The sequence below is a fragment of the Prionailurus bengalensis genome, chromosome B2 (genome assembly GCF_016509475.1).
Source record: "Prionailurus bengalensis isolate Pbe53 chromosome B2, Fcat_Pben_1.1_paternal_pri, whole genome shotgun sequence".
NCBI classification, from domain to species: domain Eukaryota; kingdom Metazoa; phylum Chordata; class Mammalia; order Carnivora; family Felidae; genus Prionailurus; species Prionailurus bengalensis.
In genome coordinates, this window is record NC_057349.1 from 144703711 (window position 1) to 144723841 (window position 20131).

The 20131-nt window shown below is 53.3% G+C and overlaps 1 protein-coding gene across 6 annotated transcripts in view; it reads right to left on the minus strand.

Moving 5' to 3' along the window:
- The window catches only part of AGPAT4 (1-acylglycerol-3-phosphate O-acyltransferase 4), a 126591-nt gene that overhangs the window by 21306 nt on the left and 85154 nt on the right, over positions 1 to 20131 (minus strand). For 4 of the 6 annotated variants that reach the window (XM_043592711.1, XM_043592707.1, XM_043592708.1 and 1 more), the window contains exon 3: positions 9311 to 9480. The exons of the other annotated variants lie outside the window; for them this stretch is intronic. In XM_043592711.1, coding sequence (XP_043448646.1) covers positions 9311 to 9480 — 170 coding nt within the window. The remainder of the gene's footprint in view (positions 1 to 9310; positions 9481 to 20131) is intronic. 6 annotated transcript variants of the gene reach the window in all.

The window sequence follows — 20131 nt, forward strand, 5'->3', positions numbered from 1 at the left end:
GTGCGTGTGTATAGAGAGAGTGTTGTGTCTGAGAGAGTGTGTGCGTGTGAGAGAGAACCATCTTACTACAGCTGCCCAATAATCTAATCAATCGGCTCATAACCTAGTTGGGACCACCCAATAGCTCAGGGAAGCAGCCAACCCCACAAACCCCTTCAGCACCTCCAGCCAACTGGTCGACCCCTGTGCAGACACCGTGTGGTGCCAGAAAGAACTGCTTTGAAGATACACCGAGATCCGGTCCATTCCAACCCTGAGACCGTGTGGCTCTTGCCTCACTTTTCTCAGCTCCACAGCCTCTGTGATGAAAACTGAGCAGAATCAGGGCTTTCTAGCTAAGGGCTTTCTCCAACATGGCCACCCGTGTTCATCTGATAAGATGAAACTATGAAGTGTCGATGACCGGGTTTGTAGGACGGTTGGAACAGGCAGGGCATCCTTTCTTTCCATGGCACCCCTGCCTCCTCTGACCACTCCGAAAACACGATTAGGGACTAACACTGGTCAGTAGGATGGTCCCTGGTCAATGTGTTGTTTGTATAAATATCTCTTCCTGGTTTCCAAGCACATGGGCGTTCCTGGAGGTTTACCAGTACAGTCACCAGTCAGTCATTTGGATTCACCCAAGGTCACGTATTTCTATTAAATATATGAAATACCCGGCTGGGGTATCTTAAGTGGAACTCCGAAAGCCGGCTAAAACATCCACACTTCAACCCTTTGAATGTTTTCTTGACTGTGAGTGAGGCCCCATCTCTGCAGAGGGCTAGAAAGTCAGCCAACGGCACAGCCTCTTTTTTGACGTGTGGACTTTACCATCTAGACTGTTCTGTTGGGGCGCCTGGGTGGCTCAGTCGGTTGAGAGGCCAACTTCAGCTCGGGTCATGATCTCGCGGTCTGTGAGTTCGAGCCCCGCGTCTCAGGCTCTGTGCTGACAGCTCAGAGAGTGGAGCCTGCTTCCGATTCTGTGTCTCCCTCTCTCTCTGCCCCGCCTCCACTCGCACCCTGTCTTTCTCGCTCTCAAACATAAATAAACATTTAAAAAAAAAATTGAAAAAAACCCTATTCTGTTCGGTCTATGCAACAAGTGTCTGTTAAATACCTCCTTTGTACTGGGCACTGTGACAGGTGCTGGGGACACAGAGATGAATAAGGTTACCCACGGCCTTGAGATGCTCAAAGTGTCGTGGGAGGAGAGAAACAGAAAGCTACCAACTTCTGTGTTACTTGTGCCACTCTGCGAATGAGTGGGGCACACGTGCTCTCTGGCAAAAGAGATCGGTGCCAGAATGGAAGAGATGGGGCTGGAACGTGTCTCTGAAATGTAAGTCGCTCACTACAATAAAAGGCAGGAGATAAGACTAGAGCTCAAAACAATGAGCCGGGCGTGTGTGTATGTGTATGTGCGTGTGCGCACGCGTGTGCACGTCAAAAGGTGAGACTCCGTTCGTGCCAACTGGGGTAACGTACATGTGGCCTCATTCTGCTTGCCCTCATTCCCTTCTCTTGCTGTCTCCCTTCTCTGATGCTAAAATAGAAAATGCTGGGGACCTTGCACTACCAGAAAAATCTCCGGAGAGTCTGACAACAAAATGAACACTGTTCCACAATTAGTCACAGCCACAGGGAAATGCACAAAACAAACAAGACACAAAAGCACTCTCTGAGAATTCATCTCTCTTCGACAGGAAATGAACGTGCACCATTTATCCAGGTGGAGCACGATACTCAAAGCTCTTCATAGCATCTCCTCCCGCCCTCCGTCCCCCCTCCCCAGTCTACATCCCTGCCCTTACCAAACCCAAAGCTCTCCTTAGTTTGCCTGGTGTGCAGATGCGGAGTGGGGAAGGAAAGGGCATTTGCAGGCAAAGTAAACTCTCGGGCGTTGGGTATTTATCACACTTGACTCTGCTCAGCGGATCAGGGCTCCCTGTAAAGCAGATGAGAGAGGAGCCCCCCCCCCCCCCCCGCAATGCCCTGCTCCTCTTTCCTGAGCACAGATCCGTGTGTCCCCTTCCCATCCTCTATTCTGAATGGCCCTCCTGAGTCCTGCCCCAGGTGGCCCCGGGCCTGGCCAGATGGAAAGACAGAGCACAAGAAATCCAGGGGCGGGGCTGGGGGACCAGCGCTCCGCAAGGGCAGAAGGTAACAGGACAGCTATACCGCCAACCTCTTGTCACCAGCAGGTGTCTGATAAGCCATTGAAGAGGCACAGGGAAGATGGGGGCACGGAGGGCCCCGAGCACCTTAGGACACGGGCGTGCCAAAGAGGGAGCAGTTACTGGGGCCCAGCACAGTCAGAGACGGTTCCCATCCCCGGCTTGGGAGGTCTGCTGAGGGCTGTGTGAAGAGCAGGGAGGAAGCCCCGTGGTAGGGCTGCTTAAACAAGTCTGGATTTACGATCGGTCGGTGTAATCCAACCCTGGCTTGTTAAAGACATTGCTAGAGGATCCTGTTTAATAAAAAAAAGACCTTGGTGTGTCGAACTCGGCACTACGCTTTTAAAAATAAAGTGTATGCTAACATGGCCAGGAATACACTCAGTTAAGAACTCAACGTGCATATCTGTATTTCCACGGAGCTGCTGGCTTGTGTCCTTAGCCAGTGAGTCATGAGGCCCCCCGGGTTGTAAGGGGCCTCCCCTCATCACTATTCTCTCGGTCTCCTTATCTGTGTCATGCCAGATCCCCGCATGCCTGGCCCGATAGGTCAATACTTAGCGGCAAAAAGTGGCCCCCCTGCCCACTCTTAGTATAGTGGGTGGTACCCGAGTGCAATATGGAGGCTGCTGATCAAGCCCCTGAGGGTGGGGCGGGGGGGTGGGGAGCGTGCTTCCCTCACACCGTGTGATACTGGCATTGAGCGTGGTGCAAACCCACCCTAAGGGAGCTGATAAACCATAGCTGCAGGTGTAGCTGATGAGAAGGAGAACAAAACGTTTCTCCCCATCTAGAAACTTCCGATCTCTCTGGGGCCAAAAGGAACTTGACTGCCATGTATGAAGAAACCAAGAGAGAGCGAATACAACCACACTTTGCATTGCACAAAAATGATGGGATGGGGGAGGTGTCAGTTGCCTGGGGGTCTAGCGCCAGCCAAAGCCCACTTCGTAAAACCTTTGTTCTCTCTTCTGTCTTCCATACCCTTTCCTCCTTCTCGTAAGATGAAAACATTCAATGAAAGGAAACTAATTAGGGTTAAGGAAACTAATAATTACTGCACGCCTACTTTGTGCAAGGCACTTGAACTAAGTATTTTACTTATTAATCCGAGGCATATATCCATTAAGCCCTATATATTTACTAAGCCCTTACAACACCACATAAATGGGAATTATTAACTGCGGTTCAGAAAAGTCAGATAACCTTCCCAAGGTCGTGCAACTGGTAAATGCAAGAGTCAGGGTTCCAAGTCCCAATCTATGGGACTCTAAGACAACGGGTTTTTGTGTGTGTGTTTTGTTTTTTGTTTTGTTTGTTTTGTTTTGTTTTCCCTATACATCTGTGTCTCCCCTGCCACCCTTAGGAGAGAACTGTTCTGGAGTAAGCAGAGGGAAAAAGAAACAATTGCTCTTGATATCTGAGCACAGAAGGCATGGGTTCATCTCTCAAAGTGTCCACTTTCCTACTAAGTCTTACACGTTTGAACACAAGACCCAGGAAACCTACAATTTGAAGGAATGTTATAGTTGACGGAGGTTTATAGGTAACAACAGTCATGCAGCCTTTCTAAACAAATGTGCGTTGGTATTTTTCCTACAGGAAACCTCTAGTGACCAAAGTGCTCCTTTTCGTAATCAAACATGGAGAAATGCTGGTTTTCAGATACGTGTCAACCTTTCACAGAGAGAACCATATTCAATGTTACGGACCACAAACGTCTTGGCAAAATTAAATCGGGACACCAACACTTTGGGCTCCGTTCTTGGTTTCAGCCCCTGAGTGATTTTCTAGGGCTTTATGACATCTGCTGGCCGTGTTACCCGGAGCCATGCAGGCCTCCACCTCGGCCCAGATGGGTCCGCCAAAATGGCAGCGCCTGCCCACACCCTTCTTTCTGACTTGCCTCAGTAAGTCTGAAAGCAGCCCACAGTGGCCTTGAGCTGGCGGCCCGTGACCTAAGTGGGAAAACTAATACGCACTCCTGGCCACGCCCAGACGGCGAAGAGGGGCGTGACGCCTGGCAGACGGGGGCCTATCTCTCAGGGTCTCCCTTTAGGCACCTCCCCCCCTCTATGATCATCCCTTCATCTGCATCTCCCATGGCTCCTCAAATCATGCCCTTGAGGCCTTGGTCCATTGCTATCACCTTCTGGAAGTCTCCTGTGTCCCAGGGGCCCCACAGCCCATGTGCTGGTAGGCACCAGAATGTTACATCGGTTGTGAAAATATTGAAACCCCTCCCCACAGTCTGGTCAACAGAGCTGCCCCAAATACCCAGACTCACCCCCCAATATCCCACCTGTACCACAGTGAACCCAGCTCGTCCCCAGGCCCTCCAGGGCTAACAAAGGGGTGACACTCGGAATGACGGAGGCCCCCAGGATGGTGCTGTAGGGCTGACTGGTCTGTGGTTAAATGCGCCGAGTATCACGACCGTCCGCCTGCACCTTGCCGCCCCAAGGGAACACGCTCAGCCCTATGTTGTCACCCTCTTCAACCCCCTGTGTCCTGTGACAGGCATGCAAGTTCCTTCCTTACCTCTCTTGATAGGTTACAAAATCACTGAAGGCAAGGACTGTATTTTCCGATCCCCCTTTGTATCTCCCTAATGCCCAGTGGTATCATCTACAGAAATGCAGTCCCCTTTTGTGGGGAAAGTATTTTGAAGATGCCTCAGTGGCTGTCGTCGCCATCCTGAGAGCTTTGTGAGGGACATCAGGGTGCCCTCTGCTTAGGGTAATGATTCTACTATTCTCCTTCTACTTCTCCCTATATGAAGAAACGCAACAGAAATCCGATCTGTTCTCAGGCTGAGCTATCATATATTATGTTTATGTGAGGTCTGAGAGCAGATGTCCTGCCGTGGTGTGGTGGCAGGGTCTACACTGGCCTCGGTGGTCCTCGCCTCCTGGTATCGAAGCTCTCCTGTAACCCACCCTACTTCCTGGAGGGTGGGCTGGACTCATCTGCTCACCTCGGACAGATACGACGTGACCGAGTGATGATGCCACTTCGGGGTTTCGGTCACAAAAAGGCCGTGGGTGCTGTGTCGGGGGCCTTTTCCTGCTCTCTCCGGGACAGCTCCCCCTGGGGTAAGCCAGTGGCCACGTCCAGGGGAAAGCTGAGAAGAAGCCCAGGGGAGGGGGCAGGCCTGGCAACAAACACAGGGACGAGGGTGGAGGCAGGTCACCGCACGGCGAGCCTTCCGACGAGACCACCACCCTGGCCGGCAGCTTGAGTACAACCTCCCGAGAGACCCTTGCCGGGACCCCCAGCTGAGCTGTGCCTGGATCCCAGACCACACGGGCTGAGCCAATACGCGTTCACTGTTTTAAGCTGCTGTGTTTGGTGGCTTGTCTCACTGCCACAGATAGAACAGATCTGGGCTCGTTAACAATCTAAAGAACAATATCCCAGTTGGCCTCCACGTTAACCTACAGGCTGCACCTACCCAGCAGGTAAATATTGACCATAGCCGCTTCTGTGTATGGAACGCTCACCAGGCCATTGGTGTCGCTCAAAGACCCAACAAATATGACCTGGGGTGACCTGCCAGGGCCACTATGAACTGACACGTATGTATTTTGCTGGGACAGAAAGAGAAGCTTCCGGAAGCTTCGGAAACCCGGCCCCTCTGCATTGTATTTTTGCTGGACGCTTTAGTGATTCATGCTCTTAACTGTCCACGGGCCACGCCCGTCCCCAGGCAGGAGGGAAGCGCGTGTATTCTTCAAAGTCATAACCGGAGCCTTTGCTGTAACCTTGGCCTGTGCCACGAAGTGCCAGCTCTGAGGGGAGAAGAGGCCACTGGGATGACTGTGTGGGTCCTCAGATGCTTATAAAAGGCGACAAGTCTTTTTCCTGTTTAAGAAAATCCCACCCCTTTCCCCCCAAAACCAATTTCATATTTAGTGGCCCCATTCTCAAGAATTTCGGCAAATTTCACGGCTTCACTATGAACGCACATCCTCGTGGGCAGTTGCACGGGCCGGTGAAAACTACCCCCTCAGGAACTCCGTCTTGTCCCTTCTTCTCTAAGAAGCTTCTCTAAGAAGCTCAGGAGCTCCTTAGACTCCAGAAGGATCTCGCTGTCACGTGTTATTTATTGAGTCATTTATTTGGGGGGGCAGGTGATTTAAGGCCAAAGGGCACTGCTGAACAATTAACGTAACAAGACGCTGCTCTGTGGCCGCTGAAGGGTGGCAGGAATAAACATGCCACTTTGGAAAGAGGCCAAGCGGCTCATCTGGCATCATGGCCACTGCCTGGACCTCGGCTGCTTGAGCAGCATGTGTGGATGTGAACTGTCCCCTGCAGCGCAGACAGGGCAGTCCCCCGGGGAGAAGAGTCTGGCGGCTTCCCCCTGACTTGGCCCAACCCCCGACCCCAACAAGGGTCGCTGACTCCTCCACCACGCTCTCCTGGCACCAGGTACCTGGCCGGCACGAGGCGACCTTGGAAAGTGCAGCCACACCACAGGCCGGCGCTCAGTGCTGGAGGACAGGGGAAGGCGGCCACCTCCCGTCCCCGGCTGTACTCTCCCTCCCGTCCCGGCGAGGACTCCGGGGCTCCCGGAAGCTGAGGCCCCACTGAGTAGGGCTCTCCAATTCCAGTGAGAATGGGACATTCTTCACCCCAGGCTGAGGCTTCAACCTGCTTCACAGCCAGGCAGCCTCCGAAACCTGTGAGCTCCTAGAACAGTCTCTGATGCTGGGGCTCACACCCCCTCACAGGCAACCCTGGCTGCTCAGTTTTCAACAGTAAGGAAGGAAACCCGACGGACAGGTATCTGTTTACAGAATCACAGCTGGAGGCGAGAAGTCCCTGTGCTGTTGGCCAGATGGGGGTGTCCTGCTAATAACCTTCCGGCCATCAGCACTCTTACCACTGTGCTCCAGCCTGGTCCCTGTCCTCAGGTGGCCCTGGTCATTTTCTGACGCAAAGGCTCCAGCGTCCCCAGGGCCCCTGCGTCTCTTCCCCTACCACCATCGGGGGAGAAGAGCAGAGCTCTGAAATCAGATGTACTAGTTACGCTCCTGGGACAAATGATTTAGCCAAACTGAGGCTTTGGGAGTTTATGGAGTGTAAATAATGACAATGTCCTAAGAATTAGAAATAGCAAAATCCAGTGAATAAGTACCCAGAAAGAGCTGGTGGTCATCGAGCTACAAGGGTACGACGTGAACTAGACGGTGCCACCCAGACCATATGCGTGTTCACATCCTGAGCAGGAATACCCCCAAAGCCTCGGGAAGCCTGGAAAACACCGACTGTCCCTCAACCACACCCGGAGTCCCGGGCCTGGGGGGACGCTGGCACGCCAGGAAGTCTAGCTCGGAGGCAGTAGAAAGAACGTTCTAGCAGTCAGGACGCAGAGAGACTAGGCACCCTTTCTCCCAAGGCAGAGGAAGGACCCTGTCATGACCATTCGTCTCCGTGGTGGGGTTCGGATTGTGACACGTTAGGGGGTGGTCTCCTCTCGCAGAGAATCAAAGCACAGAACTGTAGCTGAGACCAGGAGCCCGAAACGGAGAAAGGCAGATGCTAAAGTGTTTGGTCTTGTTCCGGAAAACATCTTTAACACCCGTGTGCGCATAGATACCAAGTCAGAACTGGAAGAATAAATAGGAAAACAAAGGAGAAAAGTGTTGGCCAGAAGGCCTGTCCCTTTCCTAGAAATCCCTTCCGTGACTCGCCCATAGGCAACCCAGCTTTCTCGAAGTCTTAAGGTGGCAACGGTGAAGGAACACACTGTGTCTCTTGAAAAACTGCTAAAGACCTTGCCTGCCTTTTGACGGTTTCAGTGCCTACGAAGGAGTCTCATTTGTCCCAAAGACATGAATGGGACTTGATTCTAAACACATTTCCTTCTCTCTCCTTCTGCCCCCAATTTAAAAGTGCATCAATGTTTAAACGCAGATACAAAATGTAATCCGTGCAGTGCAGTCCTCCCTCACGAAGGGTCTTCCCAAATAGTCACAGGGCCCCCCCAAGTGCTGCTGGCGTCTCTGAGACTCCGCAGGCACATCGGGGACTAGACCCAGGCGGCCTCCCCACCGAGTCAGACGCGCGGACCCCATCAGCCCCGCCAGCCTCCCAGGCTTCAATCTCCGCCCCTCTGAACACCATCATTTTCTCTCCCTCGTCCAGAAACAATGTGAGCAGACACCCCGTCTGTCTGCAGGCGTTGTTCCCCGCAGACGGTGCCAAACAGGAGCCCCGAGTTCTTGCTCAAGCTGTCCCGGCCCTTCCTCGCCCCAGGCCGCCACCCGTCATCTCAGTCGGGACGGCTCAGCCTAAGCACCTAGACAGCTCAAATTCGCCGACCGGATCTGGGCGTGACTACACAACGCGATGTTTTCAAGACGATGAAAGCCCAGAAAGCCCAGTCCCAAAGGCGTGCAAGAAGTCAAACTACTTGGGGGCGGGAAACAGAAGTTCGTATTTATTCTCAACTCTGACATTGAAACTCTCTGGCTTGGGGACTCAGCGTGCTGAAGCCCACAGAGGGGAAGGTGCACCCTGGAATGACTCCTGGCCGGTAGCCGGGAAAGCAGCAGAGCGCAGAGACGAAGGGCGCGACGGGGCCTCAAGCCAGAGGAGCCCGAGTCCAAATCCACTTGATAGCTCTGTGAGCTTGAGCAGATCATTTAAACCCTCTGTCACTTAGGTTGTTAAAAACGGGAGGGCATATATCATCTATTCATAAATGTTTCTATAAGGAGCAAATAAACTCACGGTATATGAGATACCTAGCACACAGTCGTCGCTGAATAAATATCACTGTCGGTCATTAGAAGATGTTCATCTTGGGGCACCCGAGTGGCTCAGTCGGTTAAGCATCCGACTCTTGGTTTCAGCCCAGGTCGTGATCTCACGGTTCGTGGGGTCCAGCCCTGTGCTGACCGTGGAGAGCCTGCTTGGGGGGTCTCTCTCTCTCTCTCTCTTAATAAAAAAATAACTTAAAAAAAAAAAGAAGAAGAATTTCATCTTGACTCCAAGCAGGAATGAAAAGCAATTGGTTAAGAACATTTCATCAGGTAGAAACTGTTAATGCTTCTGCAATCCCGAGTGGTTGAGAGAAAAAGGCAAGTCATGGTGTTGAACAAGGGAAGTGTGTGAGGCGGAAAAATGTGAATCCAACTTACCCCTAACACCCCAAAGCGTTCGGCCAGGCTCCAACCACAGAGAAAGTCAATCTCAAACTTGTGGTTCAGAACCACGATGGCATTTTCCTTTCCGTACTTGGGGTAGGCCTGGGGGTCTGTATGGATGATGCATTCCGTGCCCGACCACCACTCCAGCAACATCACCAGCTCTGGAACAAACCACAACAACAGACAGACGTTTATTTCACGCGTCCTTGGTGACCAAGGCTTGGTTCTGCCGGGCCAGGCAGGAGCAAGGCTCTACCCTCCCGGCTGGGGCAGAAAGCAACTTCTAGAGGTCACGTTCTAGATCATTTCAGCCCAGACCCCTGTCCTTGAAATGGCTTAGAAGCAGAAGGAAAACAAGGAAGACTTCACAACAGTGTCTGGGGAAGGAGAGGAAGCGTTGAGAAGCCAAATGAGTTGCTTGCATTCCTTGATTAAGTACCTTGGGGAGAAGTAAATCAGAAAGCCAGAATCCATCAAGAATGCCTGCCCTCGTGTTTCCAGCGCTCTGAAAGGCAGCGTGAGATGATGCACAGAATTCTTAAAAGCCTGCAAAATGACTACTTGGGATTCTTTTTTTTTTAATTTTTTTTTAACGTTTAATTATTTTTGGAGAGACAGAGACAGAGCATGAGCTGGGGAGGGGACAGAGAGAGGGGGGGGAGTCACAGATTCCGAAGCAGGCTCCAGGCTCCGAGCTGTCAGCACAGAGCCCGACGCGGGACTCACGAACCGTGAGATCATGACCCGAGCTGAAGTCGGACATCCAACCGACTGAGCCACCCAGGCGCCCCTAACCGGGATTCTTATAAACTCCATCAAAGAACACTAAATACCTAATTTCTCTCTCCCATTCATGATGCTTGTGTGCACCTGAAATAATGAAGACCCATGGTGTCAGGAAGCCAGGAAACATTAGAGCCATCGTACCGCAGGCCTCAGTGAAACTGTTCAAATATTCTTTACAGGAAGGAGCTTGGGAAAATAGAGAAGTCCTTCCCCCCCCCCCCCCAGGCAATAATGACCAATTTGGCTTTATTCTTCAGTGATAGCTTTATTCCTGGTGACCCCTTTCCAACCTGGTTGCCTCAGGAAAAGCCTGCCTCGATGGTAGAAATGGCTCAGAAAAATAGTTGCACATTGGGGATTAAGACTCTATCTACTACATGGAAGCTTTAAAATGAATTTTGAAAGTTGAAGGTGTTCAGCAGGTGGATGGGTGATATGTGAGGCCTGTGCCCCAAGGCCATAGCCCTGTTTATCACCGGTTAGTGGGGTACGCATCTGGCGAAGACTCACTTCTCACCCACCCCCTACACACACACGCACACATGAGCAGGTGCAGTCTTGACTGGAGGCACACCTCATGTTTTAAGGGCGTCAGTGGCTGCCCTTGGAAACCTTTCTCCTTGAGGCTGGAGATTGATGGTTTCTAACTGGAGCCCTAGAACTCTCTAGAAGGCATTACAGGCTAGTTTCTAAGCAGTGAGCACTGTGGGGCTTTGGACAAGTGAGCCTCCTGGTGCCTCAGTGTCCTACTCTTTAGAATGGATTCCGTGAGGATTAAAGAATACAGCACACAGCGGCCGATCCACGCACAGTACACAGGAAGTTCCCAACAAACCGACCACTCAGGATCCAGCTCTCATGACAGACACTCTCATGACAGACAAACTGACCGGCTCCCCTTACTTGGTAATGAAAAGTGTCTGCTTAGTCCTCAGAGCTGAGAAAATGCCAAGTCCCCGGTCAGTTGTCCCACAGGCAATGACATCAGTGGGACCTAACACAGCAAGTCGGCAACGAAGGTAAGTGTTTAGGGAGGGCGGGAGGGCCGGGCAGCACCACCCAGGACAAGGGAGAGTTGTTTACCACTGGGTAGGAGGAGCTTATATTGCTGCGCTGATTTCTTCTAAGAGCTTGGGTGGGCAGGACCAATCTACCCCATTACTGGCCACGGAGCACAGATAAGCCCCCAAAAGCAGAACTACGTGGGAGTCTGTGAGATAAGGCTGTTGTTCCAGTTCTGTGACTCGCATCCCATTCTGCAAATACCCCCTGATTGCCTCTCTGGGCTCCATACTTCCCTACTGGGGGCCAGGCTGGGCTGATTCACACGTGCCACCCGCCTGCACCCTCCCGGGACTTAGCGACAGAGCGTGAGACCAGCTCCCCTACTCCACAGCACAAGCCCTGGGAGCAAGGACTGCATTGTTGGGGTCTAATAACCCTAGCGGCAATCCAGAACCCAGCACGGCGCCAGCACACTCACGCTTTCAACAAACACCAGTGACCTAATGTGCGCGAGTTCCATGTGAGGCATTGGAGACGGCTCAGATGCCTACCCTCCCAGAGCTGACTGCCCCAGGGAAAGCCCGTTACCCACTCGCGAGGCGGTGTGACAGGGAAGGAAAGACTTGTCCCCAGGATGGATGGTTCTGAACATCACGCTCATGGGTATGGGGGTCAGACACTCCAGACTCCGATCCCGGTGGTGCCACTCGCCCCTCGCTCGTTTCTCTATGTCCCTAAGTCTCGGTGTGCTTGTCTGTAAACTGGGCACAGGAAAAGCTTTTAGCCTGTACCCCAATGACGTGGGTATTTAATCAGATGACATCGTCAAGGCACCTAGCAAATGCTGTGCACAGTAGGTGGTCAGCCAGTAGCCAGCCATGAACTACTGTAATCTGCATGGTAACTTTATGGCACCCACAAGGCTCTGCAACCACTAAAGGCGAGAGGGAAGAGGTGGGGGGAGAGAGACAGAGGGAGAGTGTTACAATGACTTCTGGACCAGAGTGGGGAGCTGTGATTTATGGCTTCATAATGAAAGCAATGAGAAGCCACTGGAGCATTTTTAAACAGGCGCACAGCAGCATCTAATTTGCATTTTGAAAAGCGCACTCTGGCTGAAGGGGGACCAGACTGAGAGAGTCGGCCAGAAGCAGTTAGGAGGTGAGTGCAGTCGCCCAGGGAGGAGGCGATGGTGGCCGCGGCCAGGCCAGGCGGGTAGCAGCAGAGAAATAGATTTTCAGGACGCCATTAGCAAGAAATCCAAATGTTAGATCTCACTGGGAGGAAGAGTTTTCTTTCCTTGTTTTTTTTTTTTTCACCAAGGGCTTTCAAATTTTTTTTTCATTCATAATAAATACATTTTTAGGGTCACACTGTAAGAGAATTTAAAAATCCAGATGTATATAGAGGAAAACGTAACATTTCCCCCTTGATGGCCTGGTGGCCTGTCCCTTAGGCTAGGCTGGACTACATCTCCCAGACTCCCTTGTTTGGTTTGTTTCCAGTTGGGGGGGGCCACAAACACTCTTGGGAGGTCTGGCAGGTGGAAGGGACAAAGCGGCATTCTGTAACACACACACACACACACACACACACACAGGGCTGCAGACCTGCTGATTCACCTCTTCCGCCTGAGGCAGCATCAGAGCTGGGTCTCCAACTGCCCCTCCCCCCGCCCCGCCCCCAGCTCGTCTGACTCCTGGGCCAGGTTCTGTGTGTCCCCTCGCTGACACAAGCCCTCCTAAGGCTTCGGGTTGCACTTGGGGGTTCCAACCCCTTGATCTCCCCAACTTACATCCATCATGCCTTGATTGGCTGCCCTTGGGGTTTCAGGCTCCAACATGAGCCGCAGAGATGACACCCCCAGCTGCAGAGACAGCCCGACCCGCCCCACAGTGGAATAAGGACGGTCCGAGACCAGTCCCTGAACAGGCGGCTGCCTTACCTCCCAGCAGCTCTCCTCCCCTTCCCCCTCCTGCTCCCTTCTCCAGGGTTCACCTCTAGGAAGAGTTTGGAAGGAAGCCTTCTAGTCCCCTTCCTAGGCATTTACTCGATGCACACACACTGGCTCATGTGTTTCCCACCCACAAATGGGTTCATATTTCATCCGCCTTTGTAAAAATATAAATATAGTGATTTTCTCCAAATGGTGTATTTTGAATCTTTCCATGTTGACACATATACATAGTGATATTAGCACACATTTGTTGGGCTCCAGCCATGTGCTGGGGACTGTCCCAAGGGCTTTGCACGTGGTATTGCATGAAATCCTCACATTAATTCTATGAGAGTAGGAGGCACTATTATTATCCCCATTTTGAAGATAAACACAGGCACAGGGATTTCTGTTCAATATATGAAACTGCCATTTGTTTTAGGTCAAAAATAACCAGAATGACAATTTCATAAAGGGTAACATAACAGCTGTGCTGTTCATGCTATGGATATACCACGATTTATTTAGCCATTCTGCTACTGATTAGCATTTTTACTGTTACAGATACGGCAATAAACACCCTTGAAAATGCATGTTTTAGAAAAAAATATTTGTGAAAGTATTTCTCCAGCATAGGTATACACAAAAGTAGAATTATGGGTTGAAGAGTACGCATATTTTCAAATTTTATGGGTATTTCCAAATTGCCTTCCAAAAAGATCCTACCAATCTACGCTTGAATCACCAGCATGGGAGGCGGTCCGTTTCCTACCTGTCTGGGCTAACAGTGGAGCGCCTAGTAGTCTGGGACCACGCGTGTCCTTCAACACGAATTCCCACAGAGTGTGGGGCGATTCTTGTCAGTTACCTCGCGACCCCTCCAGGCAGCACCCGCGTCCCTTCCTCTTCGTGTCTCCGCCACCCTTGTCCCAGTACCCACCCTGGTAGGTGCTCAAAAACCTTTAGTCGAATGACTCAGCAGTTGATGTTTTAGTGAGATGTGCCATGTGAATAACTACACGCAACTTACAAATACCTCCTGAGGGAGGTTTCATTCACCCTCTGGTGTGGCTGCTCTCGGCGCCGTGGGTCAGGGCCTGGCTCTGCGGTTTCCCAGCCAACTGCCAGGCAGCCCCGAGAGCACCTGCCTGGTGGACTGCTCCCACGGGAGGGGGGCGGGACATCGGTCACTCGAGCTTGCTGCACTCTGCCCTATGGCGTGTTGAATGTCAGGGTTTCTGGCGGCTCAGGGCGCAGGATCCTGGGAGGTCTGCCAGCAGCTCCCTCAATGGCCTGTCTCGCGGGCTCTCACCATCTGCCCAGGATGGCAGCAGATCCTGGGATTGCTCTGACCCTCTCCCTCCAAACGACCCTGGACAGGTGAGTGCCGCCAATGACGCCCATGAGAAAATGGGGGGAAAAATCACTTGTCAACTGTTGGGATTTGCAGGCCCATCAGCTGGCATTACGACGCCAGGGGGCAACAACAAATACTACCAGGGCAAATATAAGAGATGCAAAATGAGGTCTTTGCCCCCAAAGCACTGACCTTCTTGTTTGTGTATCCAAACCAACCCTCATTGAGCAATCAGAAGGAAAAAAAGCAATGGAAGTTTTTGCCTCACGAGAACTGGAGCCAATAACTGAGTAGTTAATTGAAAAATAGTGCAGCTCGGAATTAAAACAATGCATCACATCAAAACCGAAGCAGAAGAAGGGGGAAGGGGAGCTCCTCTGCCAGCCCCAGACAAGAGCCTAGAGGCTGCAGCGGTGTCCTGAGAGGGCTCTCTCGGCGGGAAGATGCTGGAAGGAAGGAAACCAGGCCAGCAAATGGCCAGCAGTTTGGAGGTTCCCAGGGCCTCCCCAGGACCCGCTCTTCCATACTCGGTGGTCATATCTTGGCCATGAGGGTGAGCGAGTGCAGGGTCTCTCCGTGGACATGTCCACTCAGGCTACTGCCCCACACATCACCGACCACGGGCAGACTGTAGGAAGGCACAAGGGAACAGGACCACTGGGGCCCCTGCCCAGGAAAGTCACTTGGGAAGGTGGCTGGGATTTGACTCTTCCAAGGTCAGGTGCTGCAGGTAAAGAAAACATCCAGACAGACCTGCTGACCTCCAGGCTCCTGATTGTTTGGTGAGCCAAGGAGGTCACCCCCCTGAGGCTGGGTCATCCATGGGGGGCCTGGTAGTACTAATGGCCATGAGACAGAAAAGGCAAAGACCAGCAGAAAACTTTGGAGCGTGGAGAAGCCACTATTGTCCCTCAGTGATGTCCCCATGGAGCACCTCAGTAACTAGAGCCTTTGGGTGATGCCGTCTATGTCTCCTTGATCAGCCCGTACCTGCACTCTGGCAAAAGTGAGCGACGAGTGGACCCACGTGCGACGGAAGGTGGCCGCAGCGAGTCGCACGGAGACCACGAGTCACACAGAGACCATGAGCCACCCCCACATAGCGTCCTCAGACCACCGGAGCCACCTCCCTCCGGGCTCTTCCTGAGGCCTGCTGGTTGGGCACATTTCGCTGTAGGTTAGAATAATCGGGCTATATCGGTGGCATGAAAAAACTTCCTTCGCTGATCTAAGAAGGGACCTGGGGGTGCAGGCGGGCGGGTCCCTCCCGCTTCTTTGCTGCCCTTCCCCCAAGGAAGAGTCCTCTCCATTCTGTCCCTGAAATCCTTCTATTGGGTGGCACTGCCTTAGGTTGGGGACTCCACACGTTTTTCTGTGGCCTCTGCGGTGCGCGAGATGCTAGGGTGACAGCAGGCCCTGCAATCCTGGGACACGGTGTGGGGGTGGGGGGGGGGCTCTGCTGTGGCCCAGCCAGGAGCTTCCTCACCACACTGGCTGAAGTTCAGTGGGTGCAGAGACTTCTGGACTCACACTCTGTCTGGGTTCTGTCCTTAGTACCTTCTCCTGTCGGTCTCGGTCCTAGGTCCTCGAGAACATTCCCATATCATCATCAATGCAGACAGCGCTGGGTTTTGTGGGTCCCGCCCCGCCCCAGCCCCAGCCCCTATCCTCAAGCCCCTTTGCTCTGACCTCAGAATAAATCTAAATGGAGATACCAGTGTTTGTTAAAGGCAGACAACGGAATAGATGCAGGGGACACAGGAGGAAGGGAGGCACGCCCCTCACCTGCAGTGAAAGCCCCTTTGAAAAGGGAGAGGGAGAAACGTGAGTTTCCTCTGGATCTGCAGGGCCTCACTCCTCACCTTCGCACCCCGAAACTGGTTCCTCCCCAAGCTCTTTCCCTCCTCACCCATCCCCTCCCACCCCCTCCCCCCCCTCCTGTCCCCACCCATCCCCTCCCCTTTCCAGTCCCCACCCATCCCCTGCCTCCCCTCTCCTGACCCCACCCATTCCCTCCCACCCCCTCCCCACTCCTCCAGTCCCCACCCATCCCCTCCCACCCCCTCCCCTCCCCCCCCCAGGCAAACCAATACCCAATTTATCACATTCCCTTCCCTCCCACTCCAGCAGCCTCAAGCTGCATGTTAATTCCTTGTGGGAGGGAGGGACACCCAGTTCACGGGTTCTCCTCAGAGGCACCGAGTGAGTGGCAGGGCCACTGTGAGTGGCAGGGCCTTCGGCCGTCTGAAACCTATGACAGATAAGATTTGCTTAAGATTTGCGGCCAAGGTTCCTACAATATGATACAGCAATTTTGAAATTTCTGTTCCATCTAAAATTTTTGGTTTGCCGGGGGTGACCTGGTGGCTCAGTCAGTTAAGCCTCCGACTCTTGGTCTGGGCTCAGGACGTGATCTCACGGTTCGGTTTGGTTGGTGACATTAAGCCCCACGCCGGCTCCACACTGACAGCCAGGAGCCTCCTTGGGATTCTTTCTCTCTCTCTCTCTCTCTGCCCCTCCCCTACCACCCCTGGAATCTACACTTGGGGCCATACCTGCCTCTGCCCACCACTGGGGCCAGTTTTACAAACTCCATTTGGAGAACCGGTGGGGGCCAATTCCCAGTGCTGCGAGGCGACGGCCAGGAGGGGCCCGGGGCGCAAGACGTGACTTTCACCGCAAAACCCCATCTGCGGTCTAGGATCTCAGGGGCCGATGGAAGCACCAATGCCAGGTGGCTATAGAGACACACGGCCCGGAGCACAGATTTACGTCTATTCTGTTTGCTGCGCCGCCGTCGCTTAACCGCAGGTGGGAAACAAGAAGTTAGATGGACAAAAGGAAAAGTGGGGTAGGAGGGGAGCCGCCTATTTTCCCGTCTGGGAAGAAGGGTAAGAAGTAGCATGCACTGACTTAGCTCACAGCATCCTGGAGAGCCACTGTCCCTGCCCCCGTCTTGCCGGTGAGGACAGGGAAACGGTGGGGCAAGGCAGCCGGCCACACTCCCAGAGCGGGGACGTGAGCCTGCCGGGTGTTGAACCCAGAGCTGGGGACACTGGTGCCCGCAAGGCCCCTCCGAGGTTGCACAGACACTAAAAGCCGTGATTATAAGGGGTGGCGTAGGGGAAAGAAAGAGAGCATTTGGGGAGGGGGGCGGATAAGAGGAAGATTACGGTGGAAGGTCAACCCTGGCCTCAGGCAGACCGTGGTCATTCCTTATCTATAAGATAATCAACTCAGGGCTTTTGGTGAAGGTGAAATACACTCAAGTATTTAAAGCATTTAACCTGCAGCCGGCACACGCTCTTCTCCGGCGTCTCACTCTGACCAGCGACCAGACAGCCCTGAGGACCAAAGACGTAATTAAGAGATAGCGGAAAAACATCCAGTTAAGAGATGAGCAACCCACCAGGCTGAGTGTCCACGTGCGGACCGCCCCTCCATCTGTCATCCCCAGACACCCCGTCCTCAGCCTCGACATCCCTCCGGACACAGCCGATGCTGAGCCCACCTGACTCCGCTCTGGTGGGGGTGCTGAGCGGAGTTCTCATCACACACGAGAGGCAAACCGGCTGCAGAAAGGGCCCTGAAATCCACACTGTTGAGCAGAGCTCATTGTTCGAACTTGCGTCAACAATACAGCCTCCCCCGCATCCGGACACCGGGGAGAGATGCTACAAAGGGAAATAGTAGTTTCCTAATTAACTTTATCTAATTTAAAAAATTGTACAATCACATCCATAATGATATGTAATCTATAAACTAAGTATACACAATTATGGGTTTATAACCGTTTTTATAATTTGATAATAATTAAGGTTAAAACTTAAACCTCTCGTCTTCAAAGGACCCCAAAAGGCAAAAACAAAACTCTGAAGCGTCTGGTGCATGATGTGCTGTTGTGTCTCCATCCTGTAAGGAAGGCGGGCGGGGGACACGCCTCTGCCCCGGCCACGTGGCACTGGGGCCTGGGAGGAGCCGGCGACATTCTCCGGTGCACCCGTCCTGTGGCCTTCACCTGGAAGCCACTCATCAAGTCGCAGGCGCCCGCCCGCACTCTCTGGGCCCCGGGCAAAAATTGGAATAAAAATATGAAACTGAAGATTTACTGGGAGCTGAGGAAACAGGGAGGTTTTGTCTGGGCTGTGGCGCCCAGGGGGTCTTGCTGCTGAGCAGGTGCCGAGCTGCACGCACAGGGTCAAGGGCCGAGCGCGTGGGCCCGGGGACGGTAAAGCGAGTGAAGTTCCGTAACCAAATGCGCCCGACGCAGCTGCTGGGGTTTCTGATCTGAGAGCAGACCCTACGTGCTGGTCCCCGTCCCCCTCCAGGCTCGATGTGCAGCCGCCTACCCCCTCCTCCTCGTCCTCCTCACTCACAGCCGGGCCCAACCAGCTGCAAACTGGCTGGAGCCGGCTCCTCCTACACTCACCTTCTCCTTCCCCACTCCGGTCTCTCCGTCCTTCCAGGCTCAGGGCGTGCCCATATTTCTGTGAAGTCCCAGATCCAAGGCCACGGAGCCAGGTCTCCCTAACTTCCTGATGCTAAGTGTGCCCCACTCATTTGGGCACTTGCTTGTGTTTTGTTCTGAGCCACTTCCCGTGAGCTCGGCGGCGGGCGCCTTTCTGCCACAGCCAGCTTTCCCGCCGCCTTCCCGCGACACCACGCGGGGAGCCCAGTGCGCTCGCCACACTTGGCGTCCACGCCCCGGAGTCAGCCCGGATTTTCCCACTTCTGTGTCCGGGTCATCGGACGACGCCGAGGCCAGACGCCCAGAAAGACACACACGGTACACCCGTGCTGTCGCCATTTCATGGGGCCGCTGAGGAAAACAGCGTCTAGAAAGACACTGTCGGGGAGAACGAGGGAAGTTTGAGGAGCCCCGCGGCGCGCGTCTGATAGAAACTGATCTGCCAGGAGCGGCATCGCGCGAAGCCACTTACTTTCGACAACACACCCTCCTGCATCACCGTCCCGCTCCCGGCCCCCGGAAAGGAAGTGCCTGTTTCCAGGCAGGCTTTGCCCTTGGCAAGGTACGGAGGAAACGGCCTGACCTGGTAGGTTCTTGGAGCCCAGATCGTAAGAAGGTAATGTTGCCACACGGTAACTTCCTCCTGAAGCCTTGAGCGGGAGGGCGATGAGGGGCCGTGAAAACATGCCTGAACCGCGCAAGGTGAGGGGGGTGCTGTTTCCTTCCCCACAGTACACAGAGCCTTCCAGATGAAGAAGAGGGGATTGGGTAATGGATTTTGAGCTAGAGGTGGACTGAGAGTGCCTCACGGACTTCACGAGTACGAACGTCACAAGACTTCACAGTATGAACGGTGGAGTGAATCATGTTAAGGGTGAAAAATCAGCTTTTTATCAGGTGGAGTCAGCACTCTGCTTCCAGTTACTGGGTCAGTCTTTCAGAAAGGCAGGATGTCAAGAAATACGACTATCTCGAGAGAGAGGAGTGTAAAAGCTGGGGAGAAGCCCTATGCTTCCCACCCTCAGTCAGAACCTTCAGATGGGAGGAGAGGGAAAGAAAGGGTCTAGAACCCCACCCCCCACCCCACCACTCTGGTGCCCTGACGTCTGGCTTCTCAAAACTCCCTTCCAGTTAAGCAGCTCAGAGATCGCTGAGCTGTGGCATCTCCACCATCTGATTTTCCAGGCCTGGTTACGTGAATGTCCTTACTTGTCCAGTCATCAGATCCTGGGCCCACCGGGTACCCAGCACAGTTGGAGG